The 12,058-nt window shown below is 38.9% G+C and overlaps 1 protein-coding gene across 3 annotated transcripts in view; it reads left to right on the top strand.

The window, feature by feature from the left end:
* Positions 1-12,058, top strand: part of KCNT2 (potassium sodium-activated channel subfamily T member 2) — a 259,822-nt gene that overhangs the window by 121,023 nt on the left and 126,741 nt on the right. For all 3 annotated transcript variants that reach the window (XM_019530701.1, XM_019530703.1, XM_019530704.1), the window contains exon 13: positions 8,636-8,744. In XM_019530701.1, the coding sequence (XP_019386246.1) occupies positions 8,636-8,744 (109 nt within the window). The remainder of the gene's footprint in view (positions 1-8,635; positions 8,745-12,058) is intronic.

Genomic DNA, 12,058 nt, shown 5'->3' on the forward strand with positions numbered 1-12,058 from the left:
AAGCTTCAATAAGTGGCATACAAAACATACTACTAACTAACATAAATTCAATTTTTTAACCACTAAATCTAAGGTCTAGACTAATTTGGCTAATTATCATTTTCTGACTACTTTGCAAATAGGGGGCCCGATTCCCCTGTATTCTTGCACAAGGTTTTGAATCTTTACCCTTCGATTAGTATTGCACATTCAAATTAAAACTTACTGAGCATTTCTAATTAAAGCATCCAGAGTATCTTGTGCACCAGCATCTCTGGACAAGCTTCAGTTAAAGCACTCCCGCTGCTGTTTTTCAGTTTGGGAACGCTGATACATAAGACACTGAAGTCTGCTGGAGTGCAGTAATTACCATGCTCCAGTAGACTAGATTAATCAATTAATTGATAGGTCTGATCTACTTGAAAATTGACCAGACGATGAATCAATTAATTTAGTCTGCTTGTGTATAGGCACCCACTAAGTGCAGTTAAAATTCAAGCAGGCACATGGTCAAGCAGTTTAATGTGTGTTTAGTGCCCTTGTTGTGTTGTAAGTTGTTTCCTGTCAGGTAAGGATTATCTCTTAATATGTGCTAACTTTAATAGGTCACTGCATTCCAGTGATTTGGAACTGTTACAAGAAAATGTGTGACAAAACCCTTTATTATCAGCACAGGCACCTGTACTCCAGTTGTATTCTTCAGGGGAAAGACAAATGGTGTTTGTATTGTTATCCTCAAGGTTTCTACGAAGGAAGAACGGCTTTAAACCATAGTCCAAAAGAGGCTGTTGGACGTGGGGGTGGGGTGGGAAGGAGAAGTGGGGAGGTGGCAAGAGACATCATGATCCAGAACTTCACCTGGCCTTCTAGACCCTTCATCCATTCTAGCTATCACTTCCTTCTTGTGCCTCCAAAGACATTTTGGATTACTTCATTTCCCTTCAAGCTGACTTTTTCCTGAGGGGCCACTTTGTCCTGAAAGAAAATAGAAATTTAGCTAGCTCATTCACCACACATCTTCCAGGATTAATAACTTACAGCATTTATTTACATATAGCCAGGACAGCTATCATCCAAAAAGGCAAATGCTATTAAAGCAACACTCAAGTTATCTTTATTGCCTCACTAGCTATTTAACTAGTAATATGTGCTTATGAAAGAGGCTTTTTCTCTTTATGCCAAGTGATGACAAAGTAACACAAATCATGCTTCTATTTCCTGTTACTTTGAATATTTTAATATTGTTGTAAAGACTTCCCCCGCCCCTATAACCAGTGCCTATGGGGAAGGGCCTTGTCGTGGCGGCACTGCTTATACCAACACTTCCCCTTCAGTGGTTGGGTACTGAGTTGTGTGTTACTCACACACAAGAGAATTGCCCTGACTCAATAATTCACTGCCGTACCTCACTCATCCCTGCCTCTCAGACAGTTCCCTTAACCAAAGCTCACTTATTGAGGGATTTTTTTGGTAATCTATAGTCTGAGGACTTGATTCTAGAATGTTCTTCATCTTTTGTGAAAGTTTATGACTGTGCAAAATATTAGTAATACACTACCAGCCTAATATAGTGTGTTTTACAACTGTTTTGCCTTGTTTAAACTTGTTGAATTTTATACAGAGTGCAAGATTACAATTTCTTGTATTTTTTCTCCACTTAATATAGTTGGGTGGGGCCTATACACTTTTACCTCATTTTTGTTAACTGGAAGAGCAGGAAAGCAAGCAACAAGATTGTTTGGAAGAATGACAAGTGGAAGGAGTTATAAAAGTATAGTGGGTTACAAGAGTAAGAATTAACCAACTGAGTATCAGCCTTAAGTTTGGAAATTCATACTCAAAGGATGCATTTTATGGTTGAATGTTAAAAACATGATATTTGAGAAGGTTTGCACACTATCAGAGCCAGTTTCTTATGTTTCATCACAAGAGCTGCTTTATCTTATGACAGGTGTTTTGCCAAACCCACCCCCACCCCCGCATTATTGAAACTGAAATGTTTCATGACAACATATTAGTTTCAATAAACTTCTGATGAAACTTCCTGGTTTCTTTCCAACTCATCTGTTGGACAACTCAGGACCCAAGAAATTCCATCTCCTGGAACTTAAGGGCAGATGCAAGCTTTAGTCAGATCAGAGGGCCTGGATACATGTGTTCCTTCCTCTCTTTCTTGAAAATAGGAACCACATTGGCCCTTTTCCAGTCCTCTGGGACCTGACCTGAGCACCAAAAGTGCTCAGATAGCTATGCCAGTGGCTCTGCTATGACACTGGCCAATTCCTTCAGTACCCTTGGACGAAGATCATCTGGGCCTGCGGACTTAAACACATCCAGTCCCTCCAAGTGTTTCTTCACCAAGTTGGTGCTAACAGTTGGTGGGCTGGTTTCCCTTTTATGACTGTCTATGATCCAATTGGGAGATTTGTCCTGATCCGAGTTCAGGAATACAGAGGCAAAAACGCATGAAGAGCTCAGCTTTGTCCCCCACTATCTGTCATTAATTGCCCTAGTTTGTCTTGTAGGGGGTCTAGGCTACATTAGTGGTAATGTATTGTGTCTCCAGTACTTCAGTTCTCATCTCAGCAGTTGGGAGCTTAAGAACTTTGTTGGAATTGGGGTTTTCAGAGTTTTCAGATTACTTGACACAGAGCTAGGAGTCTGGGATCTTGAGTGCCCAAGCTCCAAGGTTCATGGCTTAGCAAAGTATTTGTGTTACTCCTAATCTACTGAATGGTACTAGAACTTAAACCAACAAAAAAGTTGAAAAGCAGGCATCTTCAAAAGGAGCTACACTGCTCTCCTTGCCTACAAGCAAGGTAGAAGTCCCTCATTAGACATTTTTTCAACTGAGACATGTTGTTTTTTTAGACCACTTATAAACAGGAGAAAGAGTATCTTTCAAAGAATGACTTTGTAACTCTGGAGTAGCTGTTTCTGGTGTATAAAATGTATCTGTGGTAATCATATAGTAGAATAAGGCACTGTTAACATGGGGTACATGCCTAATTTCTTTGCTGGAATTTGAGAGAATAAATGAGTGAAATAAACTTGAGTGAAGAAAACCAGTTTTGAATGCAGAAGTTACCCTACAGTGCCAACAAATCAAATACGTAGGGAAAAAAAAGAAAAATGTAATAGCAAGTGATATTGGTGACATGAAGAAAAGCTGTTCTGGTGATACACTGATGTGACCTTGTGAAATATTCCTATTCCTATCTAGAAATTGTATAAATATTTAGGTGGGTCAATTCCTGTAGATTCAGGATCATTATAAAGAGAACATTAAGAAAAGGAGCTACAAAATATTTTGTGGGAACACATGTTCATCATATGTTAAAACTGCAAACACTCAAAATGGTTTTCAATCTTAACTTTTAAAAGTTTCCTCCTTTAATAAGAGTCTTCTAAAATATTTTATATCTAGAGTAGCTCATTTATGTTTTCTCCATACATATTTTATTAAATATGTCAAATGTGTGTTTTGTTTTAAATAAACATTACTTATTACAGTTCTTGACAGGTAACTTTAAGCTACTAAGAGGAAATACTTTTAAAAGAATAACTAAAATATGAAGAAAAGGTTGGACTAATATTTGAAAGAAAACAGAAAAATAATATTTATAACTTTGGAGTAAAGCAATAGATAGATAGGTTCTGATTGGTACACTCCCAGTTTATCAGTGAAAAAGGTTACCTTATCTTACTCATGAGAATAATACTGATGCATTAAAACTTTATTTGGAGAAGTGTACACAGCATCTGCAAAGGAAACCTGAAGGCTATGTAATCCCCTTTGGTGGTTGCCTTGTTCCTCTACAAAAAGTTAGCTAATGGATCTAGTACCAAGTGGATTTTCTACTCCTGGCCTACATTCACCTCCCAACCTCTTCCATGTCCTGCATTGCAAAATGGCCTATATATGTAGGCAACTGTCAATCCTCTGGATCATGGTGTACATGTAAGAGGTCTAGTCAGATTCCTGATGAATCCATTTGTGGCTGACAAGCCCACAAGAGTAACACTGCTTACTCTTATTCAAGAGTAACACCGCTTATTACAAGTTTCACAGATCCATATGTTGTCTGAGTTGGAGTCCAAATTTATAGCACACTTCTTTCTTCTTTGTCATTTTGCTTCCATCCTCTGGATCAAAGCCACTTCATGTTGAGCTGCACCCACTGCCAGATAGTCCCTTCAGAACAGACGGAATTTGTGTGCTTCTCCCAGCTTTCTAAGTTAACGTTGAACAACTTCATATCATTTTGCACACATCATGGTACCGCCATAGAGGCTGTCTCAAATCTCACTATACAAAATATTCTTCGGGATATGGTCTTCTCCCATTTTCTTGACAGAATTGATCCATCATTACCTCCTCTTCTTGAAAGTGGTTTCTAACTGTGTCAATCTTGCATGCTCCAGTACCTCTGTGTTTGGTATTCTGTCTTCCCACTTTATTTTCAGGATTTTAGGCAGACATCTCATGTTGAAGCTGTTCAGACTCTTGATATGCCTAACATATGTAGTCCCTATTTGTGAACCATAAAGCAGGGATGACAGCACACAAGTCTTTAGATTTGTGTAGATCCATAGAAGATTAGGATTGGCTAGAACCTCAGGTGGTCATCTAATCCAACCCTTTGCTCAAAGCAGGACCAGCCCCAACTAAATCATCCCAGCCAAAGCTTAGTCTAGCTGGGTCTTAAAAACCTTCATGGATGGAGCATCCACTACTTCTCTGGGTAACCTGTTCCAGTGTTTTACTACCCTCCTAGTGAGAAAGTTATTACTAATATCTAACCCCAACTTCTCTTGCTGCAACTTGAATGCATTACTCTTTGTTCTGTTATCTGCCACCACTGACAACAGTCTAGCTCCATCCTCTTTGGACTCACCCTTCAGGTAGTTGAAGGCTGCCATTAAATCTTCCCTCAGTCTTCTCTTTTCCACACTGAGTAAGTCCAGTTCCCTCTAACCATTTTCATTGTACTCTGCTGGACTGTCTCAAATTTCTCTACATTCTTTTTGTAGTGGAGGACCAAACCCAGAAGCAGTACTCCAGATGCATCCTCATCACCTCCTCCTCCAAGTGCTGAGAAATGCATTCTTTGAGGACCTGCTGTATGATTTTTTCAGGGACTGAGGTGAGGATGACTGGTCTGTAGCTACCCAGATTCTCATTTTTCCCTTAAAGATTGGCATGAGATTTTCCCTTTTCCAACCATTCAGGACCTCACCTGATTGCCGAGTTTTCAAAGATGATTGTCAATGGCTCTTCTGTCGCATTGGCCAATTCCCACAACACCTTCAGGCACATCCCATCCAGACCTATGGACTTCTGCACATCCAACTTTTCTAAATAGTTAATCTCTAACCTGTTCCTTTGCCACTGTTGGTTGCTCAACTCCTCCCCAAACTGTGCTTCCAGGTGCAGCAGTCTGGGAGCTTACCTTGCCTGAGAAGACTGAGGCGAAATAGGCAATGAGCCTTTTCTACTTCATCTGTCACTAGGTTGCTTCCCCCATTTAGTAAAGGACCCACACTTTCCTGGATCTTCTTCCTCTTGTTGCTGACGTACTTGTAGAAACCTTTCTTCTTACCATTCACATCCCTTGCTAGGTGCAACTCCAATTGTGCTTTAGTCTTCCTGATTTGATACCTTCCTGCACAAGCAATACTCTTATACTCCCCTCTAGTTGTTTGTCCAAGTTTCCACTTCTTATAAGCTTCCTTTTTGTGTTTTTAGCTCACTGAAGATATGGCAGAAAATAAGCCAAGCTGGTCTTCTACCATGCCTATGCATCAAGATGGTTTGTTCCTGCATCCTCAGTATGGTTTCTTTAAAGTACAACCAGCTGTCCTGGACTCTTTTCCCCCTCAGACTGGCTTCCCAGGGGATTCTGCCCATGAGTTCTCTGAGTGAGTCAAAGTCTGCTGTTCTGAAGTCCAGGATCCATACTCTGTTGCTCTTCTTTCTTCCCTTCCTCAGGCTCCTGAACTCAGTCAATCTCATGGTCACTACAGCCTAAGTTGTTATTAGCTACTACATTCCCCAACAATTGTTTTCTACCTGTGAGCATCAGGTCAAAAAGAGCAGAGCTCTCCAATACTTGTTTGGACTCTCCAATACTTGTTTCTGGAAGTTGCCCACAGGAATTACATCTTCATCTTAGCTGATAGTTTGCTGTTATTACATGCACATTTCTGTAATAGCCTGAAATTCTTAGTCACTGCTCCAATTCCGTTATTCAGTTCAGTCTGAAAGTCAGGATTCCTGCTAATGAGAACACCAGTGCAGAACTTTGAAATACAGGTAGTCATTTGGTTGGTTGCAGAGCCAGTTTAGAATTTTAATCTCACAAGGGACAAAGCATTAAGAACACAGACCATACCTGGCATTAGAAAAGGAATTAACTATGCCTGCTGGATGTATTTGCAAGCTAAACAAATGTTTAAAAGAATGTTTCCAATATAGTGCTGGCAATTGCAGATGTGGGCATTTATTGAACAGGTAAAAAAAATGAAAAGGAATTGCAGGAAGGTGCTTGAAGAACAACCATTTTTATAACTTCATGAAAGAGTTAACTGAACAAAAATATTTTAAAGCAAATCTGCAAAACTACCTACAGGATGTCTGCCTTTTACTACACCATTCTATTACTCAGAAAAAAGATTTACTACCGCCTCAGTTGACATTACATTGTTGTGATTAAAAAATGTCAGTTACATACTATTTCTGGCAGAAATTTCTCCTTATATTCAAGAGGCTGAAAGCTTTCTTTATTGCTGAGACTGCAAGCATAATGAATCACTCTATCCGCTGTTCTAACAGCACCAATTTTATGTCCAAGAAAGGCATTTTGAGCAGCAGTGATGTTTCCTATGTGTAGCTCTTAATTGTTATTTTTAGTTATGAAATAAATGAAAAAGATATTTCTTTCAAAAGTAATATATTGAAATGTAATACATGAATATTAAAAATTTTAATGATGTGAAATAATAAAAGATTTCTAGCTGTGAACTATTTAGTGTTAAAATAGTTACAAAAATAGTTATCCTGGAAATGTATTGGGATTCCATGGGCAATAATCACTGAATGCTACATTGAACTCTGCAATTGCTCATAGTTTCATGAAAAGACTCTTAGATGTAACTGATAAACTTTGGGATTAATTCATGTTCTGTTTCATTCTTATCATCAATTCTCCTCATTCCTTACAAGTCAAAAGTTAGGAGTCCACAAAAGGATGTGTTTTAACAGGAATATTTAGCATGCTCTGTTTATCACTACTATCTGAAATAATTTAAATTAATCCTATTTGAGCAGTAAAGTTAAACCATTGAAAAAACAAATAAAACAAAACAAATCAAAAATACAAAACCTAAAATGTCTTAGCTTTCAGTTCTTTGTATCAACCTCGAAAGTCATTGGAACACGTATGTTCAAAACAAATGACTTGGGTAAAAAAGGCTAATATTATTTAAATGAAGTTTAACTCACAGTCAAAACCCAACATTGCAGCTTCTTTACAAATAATGTATATATTTAATGAAACCACATTGCTAGAAATTATGAAAACGAATAGGTCAGGGTCACAGCTAATTTATCACTGTCATATAATGATTCATCTTTACCTGTCTACAGTAAACCAATCCTAACACTGGTGAAAAAACAAAGTCATCATATCCACTTACTAGGAGATAATTAAAAATATACCCCTTAAGTAAGAATAAAGTTTTATGATCTAGTAATTGGTAAATCTTACCCTATTTTTAGAGGCAAAAATAATCTAATAATGGACAGAATAGATCTGAAATTAAGGTTCAAATATTTTCTGCCTAACTCAAAAATTAAAGGTGCTACAAAGATGCTTGGGTTCCCTTAACATATAGGGCATCATTTAAAATATTAATTTTCTCTTATTTTAACATTATTTTTACATAGCACTGTCAAGATAACTTACAATAGTATTTAATGAAAACACTTCTCCTTGGAGTTAACACATTGAGTAACTGTAATGGAAGACATGTAATTGAAGAACACAGCAGTAAAATAATAAGGAAACATTATCATCAAGTAAAACAAGCAATTCAAAGCCTGATAACTCCAAGGGACCCATAATCAAAAAGGATTAGCTTTCAGAAAGAGTTAAGTGAAGGGACATCTTAGTATGGGTATAGCATGTTTTCTCCCGTGTCCCTCCACATATATATCTAGAAGAGGTTCCAATTTGTATAAGTGTGAAGAAATAAACAAGAAAAAGTATTTATAACATAAAATAATACCCAATTTTATAATAAATATAGCCTTTTGCTTTGAAAATATTACAGTTTTAAGTGAAGTGTGTATTTTTTGCTGTGCTATAATCTCCAGTAATTGCTTCTCTCCATTTACGGTAATTGCGGGCGTGCAGATGCTTATAATGATAGAAACCATGTAAGTGATTAAATATATCAGATAGCCATGCAAAACTAAATGTCAGACTAGCCATAGAGTCATTATATCATTTGAAACTGACTTGCCAGGAAAGGAATCAGCAGTTGAGCCATCTGACTGAAGAACTGATCTCTCTCTCACTCTCTCTCTTTTGGTATAATGAAAGGTTTACTGGTATACCATTAATATCATACTGTATTTCCTATTTTATTCTAGGATCATCAAACAATTTTAAGAGCATGGGCAGTTAAAGACTTTGCTCCAAATTGTCCGTTGTATGTCCAAATATTAAAACCTGAAAATAAATTCCACATCAAGTTTGCAGGTAAGTGGAAATTTCAGATATTTGTGTAAGTTTGTATACATTTGAGACCTGAAAAGAATGCTTTGCAGCTGATCCACTAAAATATATTACCCACAAAAATTCTTGCCTGCCTTGTAAGGTTGTTGGCATTCTCAGACAATATGCTTTGTTCATTAACACTGAACAGTTTATTTCTACCCAATGTTAAGTACCCTAGAAAAATACATCCTTGTTCCATTGCCCCTTCTGCATTTATAGTCCAAATGACAAAGCAGCTTCATCAGCAGATGGTAACTGGTAATATCAAAGCTAATTAAGGTGTCAGGACTTCACCTTCTCCACCTGTAAGAACATACTGTAAGGTCACAGGCTATGAGAGGTAACAAGAACATTGGCCACATTATACCTTAAGATCTTCTTATAAGCCTTTCTAAAGAATTAATATTAACAGGCTTTAACAGAAGGTCAGGGGTTTTCAACCTTTTTTAGCAAGTGTACTGCTTGTTTTAGCAATGGCCAGAAATGGGGGGCGGGGTGCTTGAATGCAGTGACCGCCTCTGCCACCCACCATCCTGTGCCACCACTACCACCCACCACGCCACCGCCCACTGCCCATAGCACTGCCAACACCCACCACCCCATGCTGCCACCACCTCACCCCACTTTCCCACAGCCAGTCACACATGTGGCTCTATGGGCTGCTGGTGGGCCTTGCACTCAGCCGCATGTGCAACCAACTGTGGGAATGCAGGTTATGGTGGCAATGGCACAGGGTGGTGAGTGGCAGCGGCTGCCACATGCAAGCCTTCCCACCCTACATCCATCCTCTGGGGGGGCGCCGCTGCCATCAGCCCCTGCCCTGGTCCTGGGAGTGGGTACAGAAATATCCCTCCACACATCATTCAGACCCTTTGTGCCTTGCTCCCTCCTGGCAGCCAGCCAGATGAGCGAGCTGGGGTAAGAGGGCACGGAGGTGCCACAGTCTGCCATGTGGGGGCGGCAGTGCCTGGCATGCCCCTCCCCCTCCCTTGGATAAGAGGCGATGTGTGGGAATGTGCCAGGGGAGCTGTTGCTGCTGGTACCTCCCAGGGCACACTCTGTCCCCACCCACCCATATGCACCCCCTATGACTTTTCCAAATATCCCTAGGGGTATGTGTACCCCCCATTGACAACCCCTGCTATAGGACCTGATAGACTAATAGCTTGCTTATAGCTGTGTAGTAGGAACCTACTCCTTACCTGAAACATTCATAAGAAAAACATGAGGAAACAAGGCAGTTGCCTATGCAACTGAGGAAGAGATAAATAAATGTCAATTTTTTTCACCCTGTGTATGCTTTTCTTATTATTTTCCTCCCTTTCATTTTAATGAGTGCACCTCACTTCACCCATCTGCTAATTATTTTTTCACATTGTATTGTCATAGTAGAAATTACAATATCTTAAAGTATTTATGGTATGTGCAAAAAGCAAAGTAAATGTGCTTTCAGAGAAATACACTTCACCCCACTACAAAATATTTGTATAATGTTTTGTTTTGTATATGACTATATGTTTTTATGGCTTTTCATTATATATAGAAAACATACTGTCAGTGTGGTTATAATGGGAGAGATAATTGTCTATCCTTGCAAAACTATTTTTATAAAGCAGACACAAAACTCCTTCTTCACGGTGACAAGAAAGTTCAGTTCTCTTAACATATTGTTAAGTATGTAAGAGTGTTGAGTCAAGTAAAATTCAGAAAAAATACAATGGAAAATGTCATTTATTCCATCACTCCGGAAACCTGATGGAAAAATCGATTCTACCAGAATCACAGCTCTGTCTGCAGGAGAAAGAAAAAGGAGTGCTAGTTAGAGCTCTGTAAAAAAAATTAAACTTCTTGCATGAAGGACAGAAATTAGTGTTGTACTGTAACTCTAAGAAAGGGAGTCAAGCTGAATCGTTATTATGGTAATTAAAATATAGGATTATTGTTTTATTTTTTACATTCTTACTTCTCTGGATTTAACTGCTGTAAAATGTTTCTAATAGCATTTCTCATCTGATACCAGAATTAGAAAAGCAGAAGTATGCACATAGCAGTTTTTATTTGATGGACTAAATCCATAGGCTTACAAAATCAAGATATATTACTGGCCCTGCAACTCCTGTATCATCTAAATCTCAGGCTGATCACTAAGACTGTACAATTAGAACACAAGCCATAGACCTACCAGGCTACTTTTCTAGGCTTGAGCTTTATTCATATGATATGAAATAAACTTTATATTTTGTGCAGGAATATCCAACATTTTCTGAGCATCTTTAACATCTTTAGTAGTTAATATGATATTTATTTGAATATAAGATGACCCCTCAATAATTATATTCTATATGTGGAAAATGTATAAATTTGTTATAAGTTTCCAGGTATAGAATCTAATTTTGGGAGGGTCACCTTGAATTTGGCTCCATCCAACTGATACAGCAGAGAAAATAAATCTGGGGTGGCCAAATGGCTGCCTTGCCTTCTGCCCCCCACCCCAACTTTTTCCCCCTGCAGTCCCTTCCCCCTCTTACTTTGAGACTCTGCTCTCTCTGATCACATGGAAGTGGAGGACACATTTGAAAACACTGACTTAGAAATAAACATGCCTGGAGCAATGTAGTTCACCCAGAATTGTTGCATTTTACCTGTTTTGAAACTGCTGCCAGTTTTAGTACAGATACTCTATAAAAATATTTTGGAGCACTTTTGTACCTACATGCACATAGTACAAACTTCTTCGGTTTGTTTAATCTTTGTCAAGGAGAAATCCATTTCAAATTCAATTGAGCAAAGCCCAATAGTTAAGTTTCAAAATCTGACTGAGCAGAACTCAAATCATTAAGCTTGTGTGGCTCTACCACCAGGCAAGTATCCTCCCTCCCAGACCTATGGGTTTGTAGTTTCAGATACTCTCCAAATTCCAGCAGGCCTCCTGCATGCAAGCCCCAGGCCCACAAGCTTTGGGGTTACAGTGTTGCAAGCCCTCATCATCCCGTAGCTCAGCACTGCTCAGTATGTGTGTACTTCAGATATCCACCCCAAAGGATCCATGTGCTAATTAACGCCCCCCCACGCCAACTCATGACTAGAACTGGGTTATGAGGCCTGGAATCCCACAAATTATATGCAGATGAGGATAGGGCAATCTGATTCAGCTCCATCTCATGGAGGGCATGGCCACACTAATCATATATGACAGGGTAAAAGGGGGGTATCACAGGTGTTCTGGGTGAAGTGCTTGGGGACTCAGTGATGTTCACTAGACATTTAAGGCTCATGAAAAAACAGGAATTACTGAA

Source organism: Crocodylus porosus, unplaced genomic scaffold (assembly GCF_001723895.1).
Source record: "Crocodylus porosus isolate Cpor-Errol unplaced genomic scaffold, CroPor_comp1, whole genome shotgun sequence".
NCBI lineage: Eukaryota > Metazoa > Chordata > Crocodylia > Crocodylidae > Crocodylus > Crocodylus porosus.